Source organism: Poecile atricapillus, chromosome 3, assembly GCF_030490865.1.
Source record: "Poecile atricapillus isolate bPoeAtr1 chromosome 3, bPoeAtr1.hap1, whole genome shotgun sequence".
NCBI lineage: Eukaryota > Metazoa > Chordata > Aves > Passeriformes > Paridae > Poecile > Poecile atricapillus.
The window spans coordinates 41150645-41178421 of record NC_081251.1 but is presented as its reverse complement, the minus strand read 5'-3'; the positions used below and the strand labels follow the sequence as shown (position 1 = coordinate 41178421).

The 27777-nt window shown below is 39.1% G+C and overlaps 1 protein-coding gene across 2 annotated transcripts; it reads left to right on the top strand.

Annotated features, from left to right (window-relative positions):
* The first annotated feature begins 995 nt into the window (after window positions 1-995).
* On the top strand, window positions 996-27571 carry PNISR (PNN interacting serine and arginine rich protein). Of its 2 annotated transcripts, XM_058834744.1 has the most exons (12): window positions 996-1145; window positions 12801-12919; window positions 14136-14321; window positions 16112-16335; window positions 18009-18195; window positions 18462-18652; window positions 19284-19421; window positions 20441-20540; window positions 21252-21305; window positions 22589-22759; window positions 24273-25374; window positions 25615-27571. In XM_058834744.1, the coding sequence occupies exons 2-12, from the start codon at window positions 12832-12834 to the stop codon at window positions 25643-25645; spliced, it is 2472 nt and encodes an 823-aa protein (XP_058690727.1). In that variant the 5' UTR covers window positions 996-1145; window positions 12801-12831; the 3' UTR covers window positions 25646-27571. The 2 variants fall into 2 exon arrangements, 1 of the variants encoding a protein (XP_058690727.1); XR_009277163.1 differs by lacking the exons at window positions 24273-25374; window positions 25615-27571 and having other exon boundaries at window positions 21151-21305.
* The last annotated feature ends 206 nt before the right edge of the window (window positions 27572-27777 follow it).

Below are 27777 nucleotides of genomic sequence, written 5' to 3'. Positions count from 1 at the left end.
TCTCAATCCTGCCATTCCATGTGACACAAAAAGGGGAAAATCTAGAATGTTTCAGCCAACACTAATATGTAGCCTAAGTGGCACTGACAAATCTTACACTGAAATAATCACAAAAGTTTATTGAATCCTTCATTTTTCTATAGATCTGGAAGAGTTAACTTTGTAGTAACAAAGTGTGTGAGTATTAATATCACTTCATGCAATGACCAGAGAGATTGTGAATGTTTTAGGCATTTAAATCCATGACGCTGAAGGAAGAGAAGGCAGTGATCCCAGCGGTAAGTAATGTGCCAGCTAATGGAAATCTCTGCTCCACACAAAGAAATGGAATTACTCAGTCCCAGTCCCTGCCTACAGAATCATCCCCAGTGCTGATACAAGAAGAGCTGTTTACTGCAGGTGAGGTTTTTTTTTCCTTCATACCTTAAAATAAAAGGAAAAAAATCAAAGTAGAACTCAGATATTCAGAATAAAGTACTTGGGGAATTGTCCTGCTTCACAAACACTCCTGATAGCCATACACTGGCCTGACTTTGAATGTTGACACCCTGTAGCTGTGCAACACAGAGTTATGTATTTCAGTGTAGGGCCATTGACCAGAGCCTGTCCACTTACGTACTTGCACCACTTACACGCGTAGCTACCAGCCTTACATACTTCTTCACGCAGCTTTATATACTTCTTCATGTCGACTCCGTACTGGAAACGCGGATCTCACTCTGACTAGAAGTTCCCTGTGGAGCCCCGGAGCTAAGTTGCCTCCCCTGGGCCTCCTCACACTACCGCAGGCGGGAAGGTGAATCCCGCTGGATTCCCAGCGCCCCGGGGCAGGAGCGCGTCCCCGCCTCCCTCCCCCGCCGCGGCGGGACCGGCGGGGCTGCCCGCAGTAAAGATGGCGCCAGCGCGGTGTTGGCGCTGCCGGCCGGGACAAGGGAAACGGGAAGCGCCGCCCGGCCGCCCTCAGCAAAGATGGCGGCGGCAGGAGCCCGTGTGGGCCAGGCGAGGGTCAGCACCGTGACGCCTTTCACTTCCGGGTGAGCGCCAGCGGGCGCCATATTGTCTTGTCCGTGAAGACGAGGAGTGATAGCGGCAGCAGCGCGGCCGCGGAGCAGCGGCACCGGCGGCCGCGGGAGGCGGGGGAGCGCGTAAGTAGCGGGGAGGGCTCCGCTCGTCAGCGCTCCCGGGGGCCGGCGGGTGTCGCTGACCCGGTTTTCCCCTTCGCTCCGAGCCGAACCGGGAGGGCGCCGCGCGCCGCGGTGGCGGCGGCAGCAGCTGCTCGCCGGGCGTGAGGAACCGGCGGCGCCGCCAGCGGAAACCGGCGGCCAGGACGAGAAGGGACGAGCCAAAAGTCGCTCGCCCTCCCCCGCCGCCCGTCCGGGGGTGGGTGGGTGGGGGGGCGGTGCGCCGCGCATGCGCGGCGAGGGCGCAGGGGGGGCCAGCGGGGACCCCCGGGACCCCCCTGCCCTGCGCCGCCCCCCCCGGCGGGGGTCCCGGCGGGGACGGGCCCGGGGCCGGCACTGCGCATGTCCCGGGGCCGCCCCGCTCCGCTGCCGCTGCCCTGGCGGGGCCGGGAGAGGCCGGTGCCGAGCGCGCGACCTGGCGGGGCCGGCCAGCCTGGGATGCTGGGAGCGCGCGGCCGGCCCGGGCGTGCCGGGGAGCCGCCGGCTGCCGGGGAAGCAGCGCCCGTGGATCCGCGGGGCAGAGCGTCTACTTGGTTTAGCCGGTAACCCAGTTAGGGAAGCAACATGTGCACTGGGATTTGGTAGTTGGCTGTGTCAGCAGCCTGGCTCCTGCGGATGAAGTGCATTTGTGGGATATTTGTGCTGTTTCATGGGTTTCGTGGCCGCTCCTGTGAGTTCGTTCCACTGGAGGGCTCCAGAGAACTGAAATTCACACAGCAGCATTTGTAAGATACCTGGACCAGTAGCTTGGCAAACGCAGGGTGTTTTTAAATGGATCCTCAAACAGATGATGGGTTTGAAAGCCTTTTTGCTTTCAGCACTTATCCCTGCAGGTTCTCCGTACTTCATTAGGCAATCCCACAAAGTTGTTGAAGTGTATTTTAATGGGACGTGCTAGGCTTTACAGTTAAGGTTGGAGACACAAAAGTGGTCCGAGGGCTGGAACCCCTCTAATGTGAAGACAGACAAAGAGAGCTGCGATTGTTCAGCCTGCAAAAGAAAAGGCTCCAGGGAGACCTTATTGTGGTATTTAGCGGTATTAGGTATTTTCAGTACCTAAATGGTACAAGAGGTACTTTATTACATGAAAAAAATGGTGAAAGACTTGTTACCAGAGCTCTGGATGAGGGACAACAGTTTTAAACTGAAATATAGATTTAGGCTGAACGTAAAGAAGAATTTTTTTATGATAAGGGTGCAGAAATAGTGGAACAGATTTCCTATATAAGTTGTTTCATGATTGGAGCTGTCCAAGATCAGTTTGAACAGAACTTTCAGCACCATCATTTCATGCAAGATGTTGAACTAGGTGGTTTTCCAAGGTTCCTTCCAACCCAAACCATTGGATAATTCTGTGATGTGCTACCCCAGACAAAATTAATGAAGTTTCTGTAACAAGTGATTATGCAGAGTATTCAGTCACCTTGGTTGTTCATTTCTTCTCTTATAGTTACACTTGTAAATGTTTCCAAGCAAACAATCTATTGGAAAATGTGGGATATAGGAAACAAGGGTTGCCCTAAAGGCTTTGTTTTAATGCAGAGGCAGCCACCTTTCAGAGAGAGGGAATGGTGGTCTTCAAAGCATAAAGTGTGTCTACCAGCAGACAGTATTCTAACATCATTTTCCAAAGACAGGATTACAAATACCGATGCAGTCCAGCTGAACACATGTACTGTTGGTAGGAGTAAGAAACCTCTTTTTGGAGTCCAGCTGCACCAGAGACGGCTCCTATGGAGGTAACAGATGCTGCAGCTCCCCTGACTGTAGAATGGAGGGGAACTGAAAGTCTCAGCTGTGTCCGGAGACAAGTTGCTAGGATTGCTGACAGACAAGCTCCTGGTTTTTAATTTGTTTGATGCAGCAGCAAACCTTGTGTCATCTCTGCTATTATGCCATGACAAGACTTCCTGTACTGTCTTTGTTCCATATGACATACAAACTCCTGCTCTGATAAGAATGGGCTCAGATACTTTGGGCTCAGACGTGTTGTAGAGCTTAAAAGTCCACAAATTTAACACAATTCCACAATTTGTTAGTGGTTAACTCACCTTATAAACTGTAGTGGTAGAGTGCAGTCATAACCATATTTGATTTTTAGTTAGGTGCAGGATTATGCAAATATACAATGGGAGCAGGAGTGTCTGGTCTCACTTCTTTTCATGACTGAGGTATGTTCTTATTCTGCTTTTGGTGACAAATAATATTTTGGCTAGGTGTTATTAAAGTGTTCTTACTTTCATCACTAGCTGATCCCTTATTAAGTGATAACTGGATTTATCATTAATTGTAATATCTGGTCATGACTACTGAGGAGTTAGTGGTACTATTTATTTTTGTGCAGAGCATGTTCATAGCAGAGGAAGTTGTAGATGGACCATTCACTTGAGAAAAGAAATAATGCTGTGTTACAGGGCTGATTGAAAATCCTGCATCAGGACTTTCAGTGGAATGGTACATGAAAAAAAGAAATTTTTTCCCTGCCCCAAACCCAGTAGAATTTTGACTTAAACTGCCCAAGTTATGATAATGTTTCTGTGGTAGTAAATGTTCTAGCAGTGATTTTGATACTTTATTATAATCAAATCACTTGTTTGTCTTCATGTCTTAGAAATATAAAAAATAAGTAAATGGTACCTGGATGCCAATATCTAGTCCTTTTGGTTTTTTTTAAGAGTTGTGTTCAGGTCAGTGGATATGTGGATTTACATTTGAAATTACAGACCTTGGAGGATGACTCCCTGAAGAAGATTTCACAGTTTTTTTCTTTTAGTTGGTGTTTTCTTTTGTTTTGTTTTGTTTTTCAAACTTTGTTTATGCTGCTTCATTTTGTTAGCGTTGTAAATGTTAGTCAGATGTACTGATGTGTGAACCAGGTTCTGGAAAACTTCATGGATACTGAGCAAGATACTGGATACTTTCATCAGTTCTTTTTCTGGTTCTGTATTTTGAATCTTGGTTACACATTTGAAACACCTCTATTCTTCAGTCTGAGGAAGAACAGTTCTGATGTTAAAAAATGCAGTGGAGCAACTTTTAGTGATGCACAACTGTAAGTGAGCTGGAAGATTTCACATGTTTTTTGACTTCATATCATGCTAAATGGATGCCAACAGGCATATAGGTATAGCTTCTGGCTCTCAAGAGAAGAAATGATGCATAGTATCTGGGCATTAAATACCAGGAACAAGTTAGGGTGGTGCCCTAAATGATGTATTAAAGTGTTCAGCCAAGTGAAAGTGTAATGAGTGAAACAGCAGGCAAGACAGTTACTTTTAACTTTTTGATTTATTGCAGACTTAAATCACGCCATGAATATTTGATATTATGATCAACAGCTGAGTATAATATAGTAGTAAAAATGAATTCTACCAAGTAAAATTGAAGCTGGTATGTTTTTGTCTGAGTGATGGTATACATTCATTCTGACTCAGAGTGAATGTGTCTGTGGCCACTCTGTAGTATCTTGCAGGGCTCGTTCCTATGTGGGTACATAGGATACGGCACTTTTCCAGACTCCCACATCTCTTTAACTGCAGAAGTGTTCTGACTTACCTGGGTCTCCTATGCTAAGACCACCAGCTAATGATTATTCTTGTCATACCCTTTCTGCATTAAATTTTTCATCTTGGTAGGGGTCTCCTTTGGGTATGCAAAGCTATTTTTCATTTGCAGTTCTCTTCAGTTGCACCTCTTATGTACAAATTCTTACAGAAAAGTATTTTTTGTTCCAGTGACACATGGAAGAAGTGCTCAGTTTACATTTCCTTCCAGTCTGGAGTGCTTTGAAATAGATGTCTTTGGAGTTTGTACAATATGTGTCCATTACTGACTTTGGATTCCAGCTTGGTGGGATATTGATAATACCATGGATGAGCTGCTCTTTCTAATTCCTTGGGAGAACTATGTGAGCTGTTTGTGTTGTATCCCTAGAGTATTTATCCACTATTCCTTCCAACCTCATTAGTGATGTCGTTGCTACCATAGCCCTGTTGAAGCAATAGCATAGTGGAAGGAAAGGGAGGCGGGAAATGACTCTCCAGCAACACTTATTCAGCTTGAACTCTTGGAGGTATTGGCCTTATTCCTGTCTTTCTACTAACTGCTTTGATCCTGGTGTGCTGAATGTCAAAGTAGATTTTTCTTGCTTGCAACTGAACAGTTGCACAAAATTCATCATGGAAACTCATCATAAGCTTTCAGTCACTGTGCTAAAACTTCACTGAGTCAATACCAGCTATCTTGAATGAAAAGTAAAACCCTTACATTAGAATAAGGCACCCACATGAAATATCAAGAAATCAGGCTATTGATTTCAAAGAGCTCTGCTCCTGAAACATCTCCATTTTCCTTTAGGTTCACCTTCAGAGCCTATATATGAGATAAAGAAACTCTTCCCACAGAGTATGAGATGCTTTTGAGATCCTTCTCAAGATGTGACGTGGATGATTTCTGTAGGCCAGGTTCTACAGAGATCCTCAGAGACTAATCTGTCTTTTTTGCTTGTATTGTCTTAAACTCGTACCAAAAGATTACCTGTCTAATGACACTGACACTGTTTAATAATAATTTGTTTCAAAACCAGTAATTGCAGTTTGTTACAAACAAGGACTTCTACCTCTTGGGGTCTTTCCCTTCAACTATGTAGACCTAAATATAGTCAAAAAAATCATGGCTGCACTGTCAGGTTATCTTAGAGGATGTGGAACATCTGTCTAGCTTTTTTTTGGTTGTTGATGATGATATTTCTTTGCTATGATGGATATTTCTTTGCTAAATGCAATGCCTGTTTGGAATGCCTGCAAGACAAGATCTTTAGTCACTAGAAAAACTCCTGCAGCTGCGTGTTAAGAGTTCAGTTTGCAGGTAAAACTTGTCAGGCCATCTTGTGTCATATATTGACGTGCTCTTCAGGAATGATGAATAGCATGATCAGAAATGTGATGCAACATCATCCCCTCAGCATCAGAAGGCTCTTGATTATTGGCTGTGGGCTCCGGAATTGTTAGTCTGTCTACAGGGTTGAATAAATGACACCAACAGATTGTGCCCTGAGGATCAGGTCCAATGATACTGATGTCTGATGCAGGAGTTCCTAACCTTGATCTCTTCTGCTCATCACACATCAGGAGGTGAGTGCCACTCTCCTTCTAGTCTAGGCTTGGCTCTTAGGCTGTCTCCTGATTTCTTGGAGCTGGGATAATCTAGCTTCTAACAAATACTTGATTTCATATTCTGGAGATTAATTTTTTCTCATTTCTAAGAAATATCACTTTCATGAATTTCCTGGCAAGCCATTCAGAATCTCTGTATCTGGTGCAGAAGCTGTTGAGCTGTAAGGTGTTCTGCATAGTCAGGGTGGTGTGTAACATTCATATTGGGAAGAAGTAGATTGTCAGAGTGATGGGAGTTACTTAGAAGGAGCAAGAAAGTGTGTGCAAGATGCACTCATCAGGACAGCTTGGTATGGTTAGTCTTTTGATATTCCCAGGACTGAGCCTTGCTGCCTAAGACTGCTCTTCTCCTGTGTTGAGAGGTCAGAGCACAGTTAGCTCTGCACAAATGCTGTTGAACTGGCAATGAGTTTTCTGAGTTTACAGTATAAAACTACTGAGGTAGGGTTGTCCAAGGAACCCGAGTTAGCCTGTTAGTGCTCAGGTTCTGTTGGTAGCCTTGTCTAAAAGATGGCCCCATCTTTGACATCAAGGGCCTTCACTAAGCACTGTGCCATTGGTGAATTCTCAGGAAACCATGCTCTCCTGGACAGGGTATATTCCTGTTGGTGTGGAAATACGTAATTTGCTTCAAGATAGCTGTGTTTTGTGAGAAGTGCTTGGGGAAGTCTCCCAGAGTTAAAGGTGAGCTTGCAGATTATCACTTAAGAGTGTTTACAGGTAAGTATCTTCTAAATGTGTGCCTTTCAGTGTGTGGTGTGCCTGGACACCTCATACAACTGTGTTGGAAAATACCTTATTATGCTAACAAATAGGTTGAAGGAGATGCCTTTTTTACCTAAAAGAACAGGTTAACATTGAGGTGTAATTGGTAGTTGAGATGCATGTTACAATCAAAGAGAGGAGAGGAAAGGTGCCTTTAAAAATATGTTCTTTGTGTTTACCCAAAGTTAGTTTAAATACGATGGCAGAGAGTTTGACACCACATTTAAATGTTTCTGAGTGCTGTTGGCTCTCAGAGGTAGATGGTGATCAAGGTAAGTCCTATCTATGTTGCTGTCTCAGCTTTTATCATCAGCAGGGGAGTCCTCACCAGCAGCCCTATCAAGGATGGCACATTTTCATACCAGTAATTTGCTTTAATAAAACTTCAGCAGATTCTGGTCCAGCCTTTGAATAGAAATTTAATTTAAAAAGGAAAAAACCCAACGTGTGAAAGAATGTATTTGAGAATATGTTTACTCTTAAGAGCTCCAGCAGGATTTTGAAATATCATGTGAACTTTCCATAATCTGTTAAAAATGTGTAACTGAAATGAAATGTGAGTCGATGGGGTGTTTTGCTCATGTGATTATGCTTCTGTATAAAACAAAAAGAATCCTGAATTGGCTTCTGTTTCTTCATTGGTAAACAGATTTTTAATAGATTCAGGTTCCTGTTCTGTGATCAGACATTAGGGAACAGCTCTTGAAGCACCAATAAATGTTCTTTTGTTTCTTTGTATGTGCTAGAGAGAGAGGAAAGAAAAAAAGGCTATGTCCAATTGAATTGAGGGACAGAATAGCTAAGTAAAAGAACCTTAACCCATCATTGTAAAGGAGGGGTAGTATCTGCGTTTTCCTTTGGAAGTAGGTGCCTATAAAATGGATCCATTCTTTGCACCTGTTGCTTTTCAAACCTCCTGTATGCACTAGTGATGTCAGAACCAGTACGTTAATGACTGTTCAGTTGAGGCACCCCTCTGTTATTAAGTGTCTTGCTAACGTTTGAACTGAGTGAATTTTAGCCAGTATTCATCTCCCTCCCCTCCAGCTTCAGTAGAAAATAATGCTTGTTTCACTGTGATTTGGATGCTCTGCTGTGTATTTGGCCTTAGATCGCTGGTGGGAAATAGAGCTGTCAGTTATATTAGGTGTGAAGCGTCTTTGTTTCAGGTGGTGCTGATTTCAGAACTAGTAAAAAATAAAAACTTGTTTATTGTTTGTGTGGCAGCATTGTAAGTTAGTTTTCTGTCAGTGCAGATTTTAGTAAGTGGGAGAGGACTTTGAGTCTCTTCTCTCCATTATTAATTACTACTTGTGTCTCAGGTTGTTTCTTGTCACATACATTAGTACAAGAGGTTCCAGTTGTTCCAAGCCTTTAATGCCCTTTTGTAAAAAAGAGTAACATCAAGTAGCATAAATGCTTGTTTTAGTTATCTTTTAGAAGATGGCAGCTGCAAATGAAGAGCTAAAAGTTTCCGTGGGGTTTTTGCCTCTGAAACTTAAAAGCAGATTAAACTATTAGATATTGCAGTACTTGGCAAAACAGTTTTTGAAGGCAATGAACCATCTTTAAATGCCTGTAGCCTCCCTGTAGTAGATGAAAAAAAAATTGTATCAAGTACCTTTTTCTTGTTTACCTTGTACCAGTTGGTGAAAACTTGGAGAAAACGCAGGAAAATAAGTGGCGAACTATAAAGCAGGGAACTCTGTTTCCCAGAAAATTATGTCCTGCTGTTGCAGGTCTCAATATAGAGGCAGGCCCTAGAACTAATCTCTTCTGTTCAGTGGCTCTGAGCCACACATCTAGTCTTCAATATTAAAAATTTTGAATGCATGTGACCTTCTTTTAGCCTGTATATGTAAAGATTACTTCTATAAACATTTTAAAGTGTGAATTTTATTCCTTCCAGATCCAATTCCTGTTTCTGTAAAACAAACATTGCTCAATAAGGAAGATGAGTTGAAATAAAAATCAGTTTTGGACAGTTTTCACATCATATTTGAAAAAGAGCTTCTGCATGTTGCATAAAAAGAGTGATGTCATTGCTTAAGTATTTGTTTAGTACATATTTCTGATTAGTCAAGTATGTTTTTACACTGAATTTGGTAATAAATGTGTACTTAAAAGCCAGCATATTTTATACTTGCCAACCTATGAAACTCAGCATTTCTTCAAGAAAACCGTAGAAGTACAAATGCAATACAGAATTAAAAGCTTTCAGATACAGTTCACAAACTAAAATTAGCTGTTTCAAATAGCAGTGATTTTAAATTAGTTTCCTTTGAGTGGCATAAATTGAATTAATCAAATGTTGAAGTTCTTCAGGGTTTTACACTGTTGTTGCTGTCTTGTCATAATGTTGTGCATCAAAATATAAACCAGCTCCATGCCTTGACCTATTGCTTTGTACTTCCCCACCTGATTTCATTCCCCAGAGTGGCAGTAGTAAGGTGAAATAATCTCTCTAGGGCAAGTTGAAGACTGGGCTATATTATGTTGCAGAGCAGTGGATGAGCACCTATGTATGCTAGCAGCTGAAACCCAACTGTGCTTTTTATTCTGGCCCTGCAGCCAGGTGGTGCTGAGTGAAAGCCTCTGACCTTCCAAACTAGACTGGACAGGTCCTAACTGCCTGTGGGCTCCCAGGTCCATGCTGACACCTGAGACGTGCTTGGAGTGTGGGGTGGCCTGGGGCAGTGCTGTTCTCTAAAGGGGACAAGGTGGGGTCCTTCAGCACCACTTCCTTTACTTTAGGAGTGTGGACTTGCCCTCGCTGTCCTAGGGCATAATAATGTGCTGGCAGGGCAGCCAGGAGGCGAATGAATGTTGCTGCTGCCTGAGGTCACTGCCTGTCTGCTTTATCCCTTGGTCACCTTGGGCATTTCACATGCCAGTTGCTACAGGCTGCAAGGGAATATATCTTTCCCACAAGATTTATTTAAATATCTTGTAAAATAAGGCAGTTATTGTCTTGGGAGGACAGGTTTTACTGAGATGAGGAGGCATTTGTTGCCTTAGACCTTGTCAATGATCTAAACAAGTGCTTCAGTTTGTCCATACTGAGGATCAAGACCTGAGAATAAGAAACAAAAAGTGGGTGTAATATTAAGTGTCCATTTCAATTGATAAATAGATATATAATTGTGTTAGCTGGAACATGTTTAAAAAATCTGGAATACTGAAGATTTTAGGACAGAGACAGAGCCAGTCCAGTAAAAATAAATCTCATCTAATCCTATCACGTGAAAGCTGTGTGTAGGAGGTTCCAATTTTGTTCCATTTGTAGAAGTGATCTTAATATTGTTGCACTTCAGTAAGAGAAATTGGTATTTAACTGTGTAAATTTTTTTTTTGCATTCAGTTATATGCAAAGCTGTCTTCTAAATCATTACTGAAAAAATTTAAATCTTTTGCTGAGTTTATTTTGTGTAATTCCATAAACTTGTTGCAACATACTATGTATTGAGGTAAAAAAGTGCTACCAGAATTTGTGAAATTGGTGCTTATTATTGCTAGTAGGATTTAACAGCTAGAAACAAAGGAAGCAACACCATGAGGCTGTGCAGTAGTCTTGAACCCCAGTTCTTATAACTTTTAAGATGTAAACAAGTTTCTTTTGGCATTTGAAATAATTTTTATTCTGGGTGGAAAGATGAATTGAGGGAAGGAAGAAACATTTACTTACCTTTTCTTACTATAGGGTGAAAATATTATTTGCAGTTACTTCCTCATGCCTAGTGTATGAAATATGTGCCTATGAATTCCTGGAGAGCTAGTTTAAGTCAGCTAAAGTGTTGCATTAAGTGTGTTAGTAGCCACCTGTACACTCAACTGGTGAAAGAAGCTAATTTCCTAGGTACAGATAAAAATGTGAAGAGACAAAAGGAAGTCTTCACTTATTAACGGTTTGAATAGCATAAAAGTATTCATGAAATGGAAAAAAGCCTCCATACTTCGTGTGGCAAGAAAAAATAGTGAAAATAATATTATTAGGTAGGTTTTGCCCAATACTCCCGCTGTTGCCAGAGTTGACCTGGTCTTGTTTAAGGCCCCTCTAAAAGGCATTTGCAACTGAATGTTTCAGAGCCACACATGTAATTTTTGTACAGTGGTGACAATAAGTGGTCTCAAAACAAAGGTGATCTACAGTTCTACAGATAAAAGATTTAATTTGACAGAAATATGCAGAATACAAGCTTGCATTCATTTCTGCATGGGCCGGTACCCCTGGTGTTGAGTGCAGCTCTTTGTATGGTGCACTTTTGTAGAGTGATGCTCTCTTCAAAGCAGTCATGCAGTTCCTTGTGTGAGCAGGCGAGCACAAGATGACTTTGCGAGCAGGTTCCAGCCCAGTTGCTTTGTCCACATGCCCAGGGCGGGCTCTGTCTGTGGGGCGTGTGTGTCCTGCTCCCTCAGAGCCACTGGGGTTGCTCCTGGCTGGCCACCCAAGTGGCACTGGCTGCTTTGAACTGGTTTGCTCTGAAGCAGAGAGGTTCTATTCATCTATTTTGTATTGCACTTGGCTGTGAGCCACGACTGGGTCCCGTGTGCTGCTCCTGTGACCTCAAGGGATGAATTTTTCTCTTTCTTTTGAGTTTGGATTGTTTGAAACAACCTACATGCTTGATGTTTTAATAGCGTGAACTCAGGGATTGTATGTTCAATTCCATGAGGATATATTCATTGAGTGGAAAGCCTGTTAAGAAGTTCTAACAGATTGGGTAGGACAGAGGGGGTCACACTCAGTGCATTTCTATCCATACTGGTTTTTGGGAACAGCTTCTGGAGTGAAGTGTTCCCAGGACTGTGCCTAGTCTTTGTCTTCGGAGAAACTGTTGGGAGCAGTGCAGGTGACTGCTCTCAGGTCTTTGTAGCAGGTTGGGTGTGTGCTGGAGGTACAAATGACTGGAAGGAACTGGTGTGCCATTGCAGCACACCTGCCTGGACTGCTGTGCCTCATCAGATTCACACAGAGCTGGCCCTGGAGCTTCACTCTAAGTAGGCTGTGGAGCTCTGCTGCCTGCCATCTGGACCTAGGGCTGCTGCCTGCTCAGTGAGGATATATACGGCACGGCAAAAATTGTTTCTCGTGGTTTTAAGGGACAGTGGTAATTGTGTGGTCATATTTATTTTTCTTTCTCAGATTTGAAGGTGTATATTATTTGGACATTAAAATGAGCCTGTACAATGTATAACATGCATGTGGGCACTGTCTTGTACCTGTGCAGTTGTCCTGTGCAATCATTAACAATGTGTTTTACCATTTGGTGACTTTTGTCTTGCTTAACAGCCTTGCATGACACTTGTTTAGAGAAATACATATCTTTTCCGTAAGAAGCAGGCAAAGATACCAATCGTGCCTTTTATATTTTTACTTGCTTTAAATTGCATTTATTGCCAGATGAGATCTTGTCATACAAACTTGTCATTTCTCTCCTTGAACATCATTTGGTAGTTAATTTCTTTGTAAAAATACAGAGAAAGCGTACTAGACTCCTGAAATCTTTCAGTAATATTTCAGATATTACTCTAAAGGATGAACCTTTTCCTCCAGCTTAAAATATTAAGCCAGCATTGCTTCAGCTTGCTTTGCAAGGCTTAACTGTATCTGCAGTTATGTAAGTTTCAGTTATGTGATATTTCATGGGCATCTATTTAAACATACAACTATTATTTTTAGTTGAAATATAGACTATATAAAGACTTAAAAGATGTGGGATCAAGGTGGACAACCTTGGCAGCAATGGCCTTTGAACCAACAGCAGTGGATGCAGTCATTTCAGCACCAGCAAGATCCAAGTAAGTATATAGAAAGCTTTGTGGATTAGTTCTTTTAATGTGTTGTCATTTAAATTTTTGAATCTTCGTAACAGAGCATGACTCATAGTTGCCTTTGTAGCTGCTCTTAAGATAATACGTTTGTGATGCTTTTCTGAACTAGAAAACAGAAAACATACATTAGATCCAAATATTTTCACATAGTTAATATATAATATGCAAATACAGGCAAAAGGTATGAGTTATCCTACACAAATTACCAACATTTTATCAGTCATACAGATCAACATTTAGACCTCATTTACCAGATCTGTATAGCTGTCAGTTCTTCAGCCAAGCTAAATTCTTTGTTTGGGAGAATCTGCTTTTTTATTCGGTACCTGTGTGGCAGAAGTATTAATGCAGATTATATATAAAGGGAAAAACCTCACTGGAAAATTAATATGGGTCTTGATTTAGGTTACAGCAGTGATAATCATGATCTCTTGTTTGGAATTATTTTTCCCCACCAAAACCACCAAATGCTTTAAACAGCAGAACATAATATACCTTAAATTGAAATGAGGTGGAAACAATTCAAAATATCAAGAGAAGTAGAGAAATGGATGAAAGTGCAGGTATGTATTTAATGCAAAGTGATCAGGCACACAGGTTTTACTCTCACTTTAATTTCCGTTAAATTCACTGGAGAGTTTTCCTGACTTGATAATAAGCAGAAGACTTACTAGTGTTCTTATCTGAGAGTGCAATTTATTTGTTTACTGGTACGAATGGCAGTAAAGAAAAAAATGGGAGCGAGAACTGTAACATAATATATGGCAAGGGTTATATGAAGAGTGTACATTGAAAAATAATTTTCTAATGATTTATCTTTTTTACTCTCAAATCTTAATGAATTTATAATTTAAGGATATGTATATTAATTTCTGATGTCAGAATTAGCTCACCTATGAAAAAGTGCATTACTACCACCCATTCAGTCCTAATGTGGATGTAAAATAATCTGTTTTACAACATTTTGAACATATGCTGAGAAACTGTACTTCAGCAAGTCTGTACACTGACATTTGATTTGTTTCTTTGACTGTACACTGTGAATAAGTTTAAATGGTGCTAACAGTGCTTGCTTAAGGTAAATGTTGCCCATTTATCTTGAGCAATAAGACACGTAATTGAGAAAGTGTTAAACTTCAGACGTGTGAGTTCTAACCTTTTTAACTTCTGGTATTTATTTTAGGCCAGATTGACTGGGCTGCATTAGCTCAAGCATGGATTGCTCAGCGAGAAGCCTCAGGGCAACAGAATGTAGTGGAACAACAAGGAATGATGCCAAACGGACAGGATATTTCAGGAATAGAGTCTGGTCCAAACAACCATAATAATTTTCAGGGGGATCCCAATTTCAACAGAATGTGGCAGCCAGGTTTGTTTCCCTTCCTGTTCATTCCTTTTTTTCATGTTTATTCATTTTATTCTTACCAGACATTTTTTGGTGTGAACATGCCCTGCCCCTTAGGCTTCAAAACGCAAAACTACCACTTGATTTATTAATCACAGCTCCTACTTAGAGAGGTACTTTTGCCTCTCCTGTAGTGTAATACCTGCTTCTGGCATGATCCTGACATGTAGAATGAGTTCACAGTATAACTGATTCTGGCTTTAGGTGCCTTAAAATCTTGAAAAAGGGAGATCAGCAAAATTCTGTGTGAAAAGCATGTTTTTATTGTGTTTCATATGCTTGGGATTTACCCCTTTTAACTTGGGTATCTGATTGTCAGCATTTTTCAGTTACTGTAAGTTAAAGTTGATTGGATGCCTCTGTTAGTGTCGATTATTTTCAGTAATTTTTAACTTCTTCAAAACTTGTTTTTTTTTTCCAAAAATTCATTTTCTTTTTAAAACTTCACAAGATACCACTGCTAATAAGAATGGGATAGAATTGGGTTATTTTCCACTAAGAATTTTTCTGAAATTGTTTTCTGAAAGCTGGATTATGACACTATACTGCAATGCAATTTGAAGTATATGAACAAGACAGTTAGTAAGCATATGTGCATGTCTGCAGTTGTTTTGGGGAAGACTGCACTTTGTGCTTGATTCTGTTAATAGTTGAAAGAATAACACTCCCAGTTTTCACTGTCACTATCCAAATTTATTGAAATGCAGCATTTAATAAAAGTAAGCTTAATATGTTATTGGTAGTTCTTATATATGTGTAGTAAAAGGGAGGTAGCCATCAGGTTTCACCTAACTGCACTAGGCTACAAGTTATTGTAGGCACACGTAAGAATTTTTAACTTTTCTATGTGGCAGAGTGTATTCTAGCTGTATTTCTGTACAGTAAACAGAAATTTTCACAGAAATGGAAAAGCTGTGATAGCACTTTATAGTTGCTACAGTAATGGATCCAATTATGATGCAGATGGGAAGGACAGTAAAAACTGAAGAAATGTATTAAAGCACTGGATAGAAGGTAGGAATTAACCTGAGAGGCTAGATACTTATTCTTTTACTGGAGAGAGTTATGAGGCAGCTCTGTCACGGTCTATAAGAATCTGTATAGTGCACATAAAATTTATCTTTTTAAGGAGTCAGTCAAAAATTATGGCCACACAAGCTATTAATTCATTCCTTAGAGCCTTTTCACTCTGTTAGCCAGTTGTAACATATGTTTGAGGGCTTATGACTATAGCTTATCCTAGGACCTCTGCTAGATATTGGGCAATCCAAGGAATCATCCACTGTCCGGACTCAAGATATTGGAGCACAGGTTTCAGTGGTTGTGCTGCTTACAAAACCATTTTCTTTCCATAGTAGGCATTTCAAGTCTATTATGCAAAAGGGTAAAATAGCTCATTTTTAGCTTTCAAAATTGATGTAGAGAAGTAGGAGCAGTTTTTTAACAGTTTAAGCAATCTGTAAGTCTTGTGGTGGGTTCACTATCACTAGAAATTTCTAAAAACAAATTTTTAGGATGTCTGTCCAGTTCTGTCCCCCTACTGCATGTTTCAGTTCAGCTATTGCTATTTGTATTCATTTAGTTGAAGGAATTATTGGGCAGTATAATACAGTCTGCAGATGGATGATTCTTCGTTGCTTTATCATCTGTGGTGCTTTGAGGAACCTTGTGATAAATACAAGAACACTGAGTGATTGGTGACTGATATAAATTATACTAACTTGGTATCAAATTGTATTCTAATTCCTAAACAGAATGGGGAATGCCTCACCAGCCCCCTCACCCACCTCCAGATCAGCAGTGGATGACTCCAACCCCAGGTCAAATGGAAATTGTTCCTCCATCTGAAGACAGCAACAGTCAGGACAGTGGGGAATTTACTCCTGACAACAGGCATATATTTAACCAGAACAATCACAACTTTGGGGGACCTCCCGATAACTTTGCAATGGGGCCAGTGAACCAGTTTGACTATCAGGTGAAACATATTTGTTGCTTTAATATTGTAGACGCGCAGAGTCCCTTCCATGGATGTGTTCCTCTAATATCATCTAGCGGCGACTTTCATTCTTCAGTTCTGCAAACATCTACAGAGTCTGTTATCTGCTAAGATACATTTTAACCAAACACTTGACAGAAGAGACTTTAGAGTTCTCAGTTCTGTTCAGAGGCAAAAGGGTTTTCTTTTTCTACCGTAGTAATGAAAAATGGCTGTTGTCTGCAATATTAAAATGAATCACTGTGTTCCAGTATAAAAATTAACATTATGTAGCTTTGTATTTAAAAAAAAACAAAACGAAAGAGAAGGAAAAAAAAAAAATAAAGTTCAGAAAGGTATGCTTAAATACTCTAGATAATGTACCACAGGAAACAGTCCTGTATTTGCAGGGAGATAGACTGGATGATCCATTGATCTTTTCCATATCTATCTACTGTGATTCTTTGAATAAACAATGGTATTTCTAAAAAAAAAAAATCCATATCCACTTTTTTTCTTCATTCTGGCATATAAGATGTATAGTATAATAAACATGTAGGTGGTTTTATCACTAATAATAACAGGGTGCATTGCATAGATCTTTAAACACAAAGAAGTTTTGTATCTTCCCTCTATTTTCAGTATTTTTCTTTCAAAACTCCTGATATGAATGACAAACTAACTGTTTAAAAACCTACCTCCCGTTCATAAACAAATACTATGGAAGATGGGCAGAATTTTTGTTTGTTATCTTCTAGGCTATTTTTTATCTCCTAGATTATTTTTCCTCTTACAGGTCTCTTGTTCAAAAGTATTGTTAAATAGGGTCCCAAAAATTTTCCAATACATGAGTTTGTTATGATTTTTGTTTATTGTCATGGGACAAACTCTTAAAATTAGCTTCTCTAAATACTATAGAAAACTTGTTTTGCAGTGAATGAAAGAGGTGTGCTTAACCTGAAATTGTAGTGGAGAGTGCTTTAGTGCTAGTAACTTAAATACTCAGCAGAATATTTCATACTATACCCTTTTTCCTAAACACTCTCTTCTTAAATAGTGTCATTAGGTATTTCTGGGCAGTAAATATTAAAATAAAAAACTCCTCATGTACACCTCAAGACTTTTGGATTGTATACAGATTGCCCAGAAGCCAGGATCTGTACTAAAATTGCATATTTAGGCATCTAATAATTTCATCAGTCATATTAATAAGATCTATGAAGGATTACTGGAAAGTGCACAGTGCAAAATTCTTATGTAATAAAAGGCTGAACTTTAAATTTTCGTTCTCATATTGTAGTTAAGACTGCTAACATGGCTAGACTTTTGAATCTTTGTTTTGTACACTCTTTATTTAACTGCATGCTCTGATGCTAAGCTGGAACGGAACTGATGGAGCTAGATGGTGGTTATAGAGCTTAGTGTTTAGCACAATATGAAAGATTGGTTGAAGCCCTTTCAGGTTTGTTAAGTATCCCTGCTCAAGTCTAAGTTTAGTCATTAAATATTTAAAGGAAACTTGTTTCTTGGGGACCACAGTAAAAGAGATTGAGAGATCTCAGTAGCATAGAAATCATGGATTCCTACTTGCATGGATTTTTGTAGACCGACTTGCTCACATGCTGCATTTAGTGTTACCATGTGAAGAAAAATAAACTGCATTACTCTTTCAGCATGGGGCTGCTTTTGGTCCACCTCAAGGTGGATTTCACCCACCTTATTGGCAGCCAGGACCACCAGGGCCACCAGGTCCTCCAGCACCTCCTGCACCTACTCAAAATCGAAGGGAAAGACCCTCGTTCAGAGATCGACAGCGTTCACCTATTGCGATGCCTGTGAAGCAGGAGCCTCCCCAGATTGGTACATGTTAACCACTCCTTAATGAAAAAATGTAAAAGCTGTGTTTTGTAAGAATTGCAAAATTCGAAGACCTTTTTCTTTTTAATAGAAAGTAAAAGAGCAGGGATGGAATAAGCCATTATAAATGTTTTTTCCCCACAATCAGATGTGGGACTTGTTTTGATGGGGGTGGAGGGTTTACTTCTTTATTTTGGGGGATATTTTTATTCCTTTTTTGGGGGGGAAGGTTTTTTCATCTTGCAAAACTGTAAACCTTGCTTATGTAGATGCTGTGAAGCGTAGAACTCTGCCTGCCTGGATTCGTGAGGGCCTGGAAAAGATGGAAAGAGAAAAACAGAAAAAATTGGAAAAAGAGAGAATGGAGCAGCAACGTTCACAGATGTCTAAAAAAGAGAAAAAGGAAAGTGAGGAGGCTGAAGAAGGGGATGGCCCACGGTTACCTCAGAGAAGTAAATTTGTAAGTAGAAGGGTTTGTTTTTTGCTCAGGTTTGTATTTCCTGAAAGGTACCAACTTTTTAGTCTCTTCAAGGGAGAGATGTTCTGTGTTCCTGGTTACCTCATTGGTTATTTAAAGTAAGGTTAAGCTGCTGCTCTGTTGATAATTACTTGATATTTTACTTTTGAAGTAAGTTTTGAAGTTTTTAATGGCTAAGAGGTAGAAGTATGTCATTTGAACTGTAGTAGTGAAGAAGCAAGGCTGAAATGGAACTTTTTTTTTTCTTTTTTCCACCCCCCTCCCCCCCCACTTTTGAAAGTCAGAATTCCAAATCAGCAGCTGAAAAAATTCAGATACCTGTATTTTCTAAACTAGGCTAATTTAGGAAACCTTGCATTACCTTCATTTTAGCAATTGTCTTGTTTGTAGTCCAAAGTCCAAAGTGTCTGGCAGGAAGCTGGCAACTGAATATTTTCTTAGCTTGTGTGGGTACAGGTACCTGCATATTCTTTAGGAAGGGAGAAAATAAATGGTTTTATGGAAACTGTAATACAGTTTCCAGTACAAAGTAAATTAAATTGACTATTACAAACGGAAACTAAGGAGCTCGATATTTAAGTTTTTCCTGAAGTGTGTAATGCTGTTCTTGTAGGACAGTGATGAGGAAGATGAAGATGCTGAAAACACAGAAGCTGTAAGTGTTGGGAAAATCAGCAGGAGTCCATCCCCAGCTCCTCAAGAGGAGCAAAGTGAACCAGAAATGACAGAAGAAGAAAAGGAGTATCAAATGGTATTAATAATGTAGTTCTCACTAAGTTTTTCTGTTTAATTGCTCATATTTTTCTGGCATATCAAAGTAAATCACTTTTTGTATGGCTGGTACTGTCAACAGCGGTACAGTATGCATTGTACAGTAAAGCAGGGTCATATTTGCATGTCTCTTCATAATGCTTTTTCATAGAAACAAGGATATTGGTTATATAACTCATATTTAGCACAATAGTGAAATAATGAATGACTGTAATCTTTGCATTGATCTTTATTAATTCTATGGTTTTGCTTCAAATATCAAATTCCTGAAAACTTTTAGTGATTAAATGCATCCTTTCCAAATCTGTGCTTCAGCCTCAGCTCCTGTGAATTTAAGAAATGTATTCTTGCAAGGAAGTGCTACAGCCCTAAATCCTAGATCAGCAAGTCTCACTGTGTCTGCACAACCTTCATACTTTGAAATCACAGTTAAATATAAATTGTACAACTAAATCCTTGTTAATCAAGGCCCTGCATTCTCCTAGGTTTGATGAATATATTTTTGTAGAGCATGTGGCCAGACATAAACGACTTTGAGAACTAGCTACCATTTCAATTTTTGTAGAAACTATGTGATAATAAAATGCTATGTAAGTAACCTCTGATGATCTTTACAGGCAGCATACCAGTCAGAGAAGCGCTTTTTATTTTTTGAAAGAATAATTGGAATCGGTCTAAGTACATTTCTGATTTATATATTCATTTGTTACATCATCTTAGACATTAGGATCAATGCCTTGGATAGCTGTGTGCAATACGTGCAAACACAGTTTACAGTTAAAATGGAAACTTAAAAGTTGTGAAATCAGGTCACATTTAAACAGCTTCAATCTTTTTTTTGGTTTTTTGGTCATGTCTCTTGAAAGAAGTCATTAAATAAAATATACAGGAGGCCACTTTCACAGTCATCAAAAGAAGTGAAGCTGTATGGATATAATTTGAATGCAGCATTTATTCAAGATGTTTTGGCCTTTAATTGTATATGCAATTTTTTTTCAGATGATGCTAACAAAAATGCTGCTGACAGAGATTCTCTTAGATGTCACAAATGAAGAAATCTATTACGTGGCCAAAGATGTTCACCGTAAAGCAACTAAAGGTATGCCGGATTTGGGAGGTTTTTTTTCTTTTTAGTTTCTTCTGCGAAAATTCTGTATTTGCATGTCTTTAGAACATTTAACCTCCATAGTTCTCCCTCAAGAAAAATTCCAGTATAATGCATCCAACTTGGGTAGAGTTCAAATCCAGTAATCATGTACTGTCGTCCTGTGCAGTGTATTGTGAGTTACTTGAGTTATTCCATTTTTTTTCATACAATCCATTTCAGTTAAAATGGTACCTGTGTGTCAATGGCTCTTGAGTTGTAGCTGTTCCTTACTACTGTCATCTTTATCTCAAAGCTGTTCAGAAGTGAAAAGAGATGAACTTTGAGACCTCAATTAGTAATTAATTTGCTTTCGCTATTAACATGTATTGTACTTACAGAACAGATTATTTTAACGTAACAGAGTTAATCTAAGTCTGTAACTACTGAAGTTGAAAATTACGTGCAGATGCTGTAACTTGGAAATTGATTTATGAGTATATATTTGGGTTTTTTCTGTTCGCTGTTAATTTAGCAGTTAAATTCTAAATCTTCATGGTCAGACAATCTAGAAGTGGTTTTAAATGGATGATGCGTTTTTAATGTTTCTTCTCTCCCTCCAAAGAACAGCAATAGTAGTAGATTTAACAATACCATAGACTCATGACTATGAAATCGTGGCTATTTGTGTTAACATGTTGTTCCTGTTGTTGATGTGATACAAAGCTCCTGCAAAACAGCTGGCACAGTCCAGTGCACTGGCTTCCCTCACTGGACTCGGTAAGTATGTTCCTTATTTTTGAGAGGGCTTAAAGGGGGAGTTTCACTTTTGCCTTGCATTTCTAGAAATTGCATTTCGAAATTAGATTTTAATTGTCTGGGAGTATGGGTCACTTTCTGATAACTTTATCATTATCAGCACCTTTGTTTGTTCCACAGGTGATCCTACTGATATATAAGTGGGATAATTGCTGGAGTAAAGGACTAGGCAGTGTGATTTAGTGTATGAGAATCTTGCCCTAATATTGAAAAGACGTAAAAATTTCAGATTTACTTTTAAAAGTATGATAGTTTTAGAAGCATACTGCAGCCTTCACAGAAAGGAATACTATTTCATACTTTTTTTCTGTTTTGATCCATGGAAACCAGAGGGGAAAGTTGATAGAAGAATAATGTGAAAGTCTATAAATAAAAATATAATAATCTTTGTAATTATTATTTTATTGAAAAACTGCATAAACACAAAGGTTCCCATATCATATACTGCCAGAAACAACACAGGAAAGAGAGATTTGAAATTCCAGCTTGAGACATAACTGCAAGAGATTTCTCCCATCATGACTTTTATCATCTAAAATGTACTACAGCAGTGTCAGTGATCAGTTATGTGTTCATTACATGGAATATTGATGAATTAGATTGAATGTTACCATCACAAGTATTCATGTTTCAAAACTAACTCAGTAAATATCCTAAGGACCTCAGACTGAAAGAAATCCATGTCCGATGTTTAAATTGACTTTATCCTTATCAGTCCACTAGTTACAAATATCTCTTGGGGAGAAGAAAGTCTGTTTCTATTCCATCTCCATACCTGTCAAAGTGCAGTGTTTTCTAAATCATATGGAAAAATTGATATGGCATTCAGGATTTCTGTAGCCTTGGACTACGGAGGCAGCTGAAGTCATTTCAGAGATGTCTTCTGGGAAAGATCCCAGGCATTTTCTGTCCTGTTGCTGATACAGAGGCAGGCACTGTTACAGCCTCCACAGGGAGCTTTTTTGCCTTTCCATACACTGGAAAAAAGTACCATGGTCACAGTGGTTGCTTGCTGAAAATAGAAAAGCTGTTCCAGAAGGAGTAGAAGCAGACAGTGACCATCATTGCAGACACGGGGGCCTTGAACACACTGGCAAACAACACTGGCACTTACCAGAATAAAGTGACTTCTTCAGAGAGAAGGAAGTGAAGGAAGGGCAATGTTACTCTCCTCTTTGCCTCACAGAAGTATTAAGAACAAAGCTTAATCTTTCCTCGTGATAGACTGGACTTTATGCACGCAGGTGGACTGGGTGGTTATGGATCAGGAGACAGTGAAGATGAGCGGAGTGACAGAGGCTCTGAATCATCTGATACTGATGATGAGGAATTGCGACACAGGATAAGGCAAAAACAGGAAGCATTTTGGAGAAAAGAGAGAGAACAGCAACTACTGCTGGAAAAACAGCTAGAAGGTAAATCATACAGTGTCTTCTTACTGTGCCACTGTACCTGGAGTTCGCTACTTACTGTATGTAAATTGAAGCAAAGAAATGCTTTAAGCAAAAAAATGTGAAACTAAATTTATATATAATGTATTTTTAATACACATTTTTAAAAAAACCCAAAACCCTGTGATTTACTTCTGCTTCTCCATACAAGGCATGCTTTGTCTTTTGTACAAGTAATGTAGGCCAAAATGGTCACCTCCCGGTGCTGAGGAGCTGTCTAGAGATGGATGCAATACTAAGAAGTCATGAACCAAGTTCACAGGCTGGAGGAAAAAGTGCTATTATGATAGAACTTAAAATTGATGGTTTTGTCCTTTAGCTTCTTATTTAAAGGCCTGAAAATAAGATATATGGAGCCATTAATAAAAGGCTGGGCTAGCTAAACTTCTGGTTTACCTAATATTCCTGTCTCTGTTTGAGTGTTTGAAGATGTATGCATAACAGGATAGCCATATGGAGAGTGACTGAGTGGTGGCCTGTGACCTCTGCCTTTGTAGTGCAGGAAGCCAGATGTCAGTGTGGAGACATCTCCATGGGACTGTTTGCAGAAATACAAAACTAGAGTGTAAAGCAGTTGATTCTGTACATCCAAAATACTGAAGAATGCTCCTGCAGGGTCTCATTTCTAGCAGTGTTTTGGATAGGCATTTCTAATGGACAGAACATCATCTTCTAACATACCCTAGCTTCTGCCTGTATTGCTTAATAACTTGGGGACCAGCTGGAATGGTTTTCTGGGTTAAATTTGACCATTAGCTGCCATTTGGACCACTCTGGGTTTCTGGATGCAGTTTTATTCCCTAAACTAATTCAGGAAATGATTGCCCACATCAAAAGGCCATTTTTAGGCAAAAAATGTATTTCAGTTGCTTTTTTCTGGATACAATTTAAATTGGGGAAATAAAGTTGGCAGTGATGCAAAGGTTGAATAAAAATAATTTTTATTTTGGAAACCTCTGTGAAATGCTCTGAGAGTCTCAGTATGTGAGAAATACAGCTTCTTCAGACCAGACAGTAATCCTTAAACCCAGATGATTTGGGCTCAAACAAAGGCAGGAAGCATCAGTATTTCCTACTGTACTGATGAGGAGTCTTGTAGGAAGGAGAAAGAGAGAATCAGGTGTGCAGAAAGGTTGCAAAAGGAAAAAGTCTTGTGTGTAGATCAGTTTAGGGGTTCTGGTGTCCAGGATATTTGTTTGAGAATCTTAAAGCACTAAAACGTGAAATAACATCAAGACTTCTTAAATGACTGGGCTCTATACTTTTTCTAAATCAAGAGGATAACTTTCCTAGAATTATAAGAATACAGAAAAAGAGAGTGTGGTTTGTTAAGTAGTTGGTGTGGTGGCAGTGTTTTAATTATAAGTATTATGAGAGGTGCTTGGAAAATTTGTTTTGTCAGTGTAATGGCGTGAAAATTACTGACATATTGCTCTAAATTAATTGATTTTTTTTTTCTGTGTGCTTCTTTTTTCAGAAGAAAAGCTACAAAATGAAAAAGTTTCAAAAGAGATGAATGAATTTATCAACAAAGAACAAAATAATAACTTAGCATCACAGGAGACAAAAGAGAGTGAAGCAGACATGGTTCATGAAAAGAAGAGATCTCCAAATGCAATTGTACCTGATGTAGAACTCAAGAAAGAGGGTAAAGAGAGGACAGGAAGGAATGGGTCAAGAAGTTCTAGCAGTGGTAGCAGCAGCAGCAATAGCAGGAGCAGCAGCAGTAGCAGCACAGTATCCAGTTCATCGTTTAGCACTAGCTCAGGTAGTAGTCGCAGCACTTCACGGTCTTCCTCTCCCAAAAGGAAGAAGAGACACAGTCGCAGTAAGACACCGTCACATAAAGTTAGGCGCAGTAGAAGCAGGAGTTACTCCCACAGAAACAGGAGAGAGAGGAGTAGGAGCAGAGAGAAAATAAGGGAAAGGAGAAGATCTAGTAGAAATCACAGTGCTGAAAGAGGGGAGAGGCGGAGAAATCGGAGTCCTTCGAGAGAGAGAAGCTGGGATAGACGTAGAAGCGGCAGCCGCTCGAGAGACCGGCGAGCCAACCGTGCGAGCCGCAGCAGAAGCAGGGACAGACGTAAAGCCGAAGACCAGCGTAGAAGCCCTACTGGAAATAGGCACAAACATAAAAGTGAGGGTAAAGATCAAGAAAGGAAGAAGGAGCAGGGTGGAGGTGTAGATAAAGACAAAAAAAAGAACAGAGAAAGGGAGAGAGATCAGGAAAAAAGAAAAGAAAAGCCCAAAAAAGAGGAAAAAGAAAGTAAGGCTGGCAATCATGAAGACAGTAGATTAAAGAGAAAAAGAGACAGTGAAAGAACTTTCTCTCGCAGTGAATCAATATGTGTGAAAATAATAAGACAGGATTCCAGACAAGAAAGCAAAAAAATTACTACCAAAGATAGCAAAAAACGATCAGGCTCTGAATCTAGTGCAAGGAGTAGTTCTGAATCACCAGGAAGTAGTAAAGAAAAGAAGGCTAAGAAATCGAAGCATATTCGGTCATGCTCCATGGAGAAATCTCAAAGGTCTGGTAAGAAGGCAAGCCGCAAACACAAGTCTAAGTCACGATCAAGGTAGTATACTTTTTAAGTATTTTGTCTGACTTTTAAAAAGTTTTTTTATATTCGTCTTCATGTGTACGGCATATGAACTTTTTTAATAAAGTATGGTATTTATTAAACTTTTTGTCTTAGGCAAAAGTAACATTGGAGAATCTTTTAAAACTATTAATTACTAAGCCTAAAGTGTGTGTGGGTTTGGGGGTCTTTTATTTTTTCCAATTAACTTTTTCCCCCTTTTCCTTTATTTTTCAGATCAACAAGTCCTCTTCATCGTAAACGCTGAGGAATTTATGGCATCAGTGCTATGACGTTTAAAAATTCCATGAGTTATAAAAGGCTTGTCTCATTATAGAGGCACATTGTGGCTATGTAGGTGAAACCAGAATCCTTTTTTTATCTGTAAATAGGTGTATTTTTTCCAAATGCTGCTCAGAATTAAATACCTAATAGGATTTCTTTGTATTACATTTTTTCAAGAACGGTAGTGCTTATTAAGACTATAAAACAGGCCATTCTCTTTCAGCTGTAATGTTCTTAAAATTACTATTGAATGTACTGTGATGTCAATAAAGCTCTTTAGTTCATTTTTTGTTTAAAATTCTTGCACCTGAATTTTGTGGTAAATGGTAGAAAGTACTTAAAAAAAAAAAGGCAGCTTTTTTGGTATAACAAATTTTTAAAGTACTTGAAAAAGATTTAACCTGAAACACTTGTAATCCATGGACATGATGAGATTACTTCATTGGGGGTGTGGAAGAACAGAGAAAAGACATTTTATTTTTCTTTAGATATGTGTAATAGGTTTTTTAATAACCCTTTTTTTTTGGTCTAGCTGGTACTATATGCTGTGTATGTAAAATATGGGTCACTGTATTACAAGCTATACTTAAACAGACTGAACCCCATTAGGAGTATGTGCGATTAACAGATCTCACGTGGCAGTATTAAACTCTGGAACTTTATTCCTCACCCAGTTTTCAGAGAGATTTTACAGGGATATTACACACATCTCAGAATTTTGGATGTTTTTATGGAGTATGTTTATAAATGTCACTCAGTACACATTGGAAAACTGACAATAGGTTAACTTTACATTTTGGCACATGCATTAAATATTCATAGTCAATATTAAAGCTGGTTCTTATTGTCACAAGAATTGTGACTCATGTAAAGCTGATACACTGATGTATTAGCAGTGCTGCTAAATTTTTGATTTTGATATCACCATAAAGTGAAAGAAGTCACTGATTACCTACTTAAGGGAAATTGACTATTGCTGTTAGAAATAAGAGTGTAAAATAATGTAAGTAAAAAAACAAACCAACAATACCCAACTCTAGGCCAGTGACTGTTACAGAAGAACATAAATTCAGGGAGAGATCTGTGCCTAAAAGGTCTGGTATGACACCAGTTGTAAAAAAGGTACAAGGCTTAACATCAAAGTAAATTCTCTTTGATTGGCTGTATCTTCTAAGAAAAAAATTATAATAGTACAGGCAACTTGCAAAGCATGCCTTCATGAACAGATTAATCCATTTAACTAAATCAGAATTCAGCTATGCAGCTTTTTTCCACTGTAATTATTTTCATAAATAAGAGGCAGAAATAAACTGCTTCAGTGCAGAGAAATACATTTTAACTATGTTTTTAATAAGCAAATGAATTGCCAGTGAATACATGCATGTTTATCAAAACACTGTTACAGATAAATAATCAGTTATAAATTATAACAACCCCCTCAATTATATCTTTCACATAGAGTAAGCAGTCATACTTATTAGAAAAATAAGGCATAATTTATAACACACAACTTTTACTTGCAGTGGTAGGAATATAAATAACAATGTATTGATCCAATCTCACTACACTCTTGGCTCTGGGTAAGAGTGAGGAATTTTTGGAAAGTAGGTAGCATAACAGTTCAGATGACCTAGAAGGATGTTCTGTGAGAACCAGAAAGAAACTAGAAATAAGCTTAAGAAAAGCTGTTGAGGAATACAGTTTCCAGGATGCATTGAATTTGATTTTCAGTTCAGATTTTATATTCTCTGTCTAATAATAAAGAAGATTGTGTATGAAAAGCTTTATATACTCTGCCAACAACTGGAATTCTGTCACTTCCTGTAAATATGAAAATTATTTTTTTGACACAAATGCACTTATATGGGTAGTGACTGTATGCCAATAAAAAGAGCATACGATCTCTGTACTTAACTGTTTCAGAAATCTTACTATAACGGCCTATTCATCACTCAGTAATTAATTACACATCGGTACTCGTCAGCATGACATACATTAAACTTCTTTGTGCTTTGGAAACTCCCCTTAGAAAAGCCTTTCACCAGAAAAGGCTAAAACAACAACCACTCTTTTAATTCCATACATCTGAAGTGATCCTAAAATGTGCAAACACAT

Coding starts and splice junctions, on each gene's coding strand:
- PNISR (XM_058834744.1), top strand. CDS start 12,832: ATGTGGGATCAAGGTGGACAACCTTGGCAGCAATGGCCTTTGAACCAA. Junction 18,196..18,461: donor GCAGGAGCCTCCCCAGATTG/GTACATGTTAAC, acceptor TTGCTTATGTAG/ATGCTGTGAAGCGTAGAACT. Junction 19,422..20,440: donor AAGAAAAGGAGTATCAAATG/GTATTAATAATG, acceptor ATTTTTTTTCAG/ATGATGCTAACAAAAATGCT.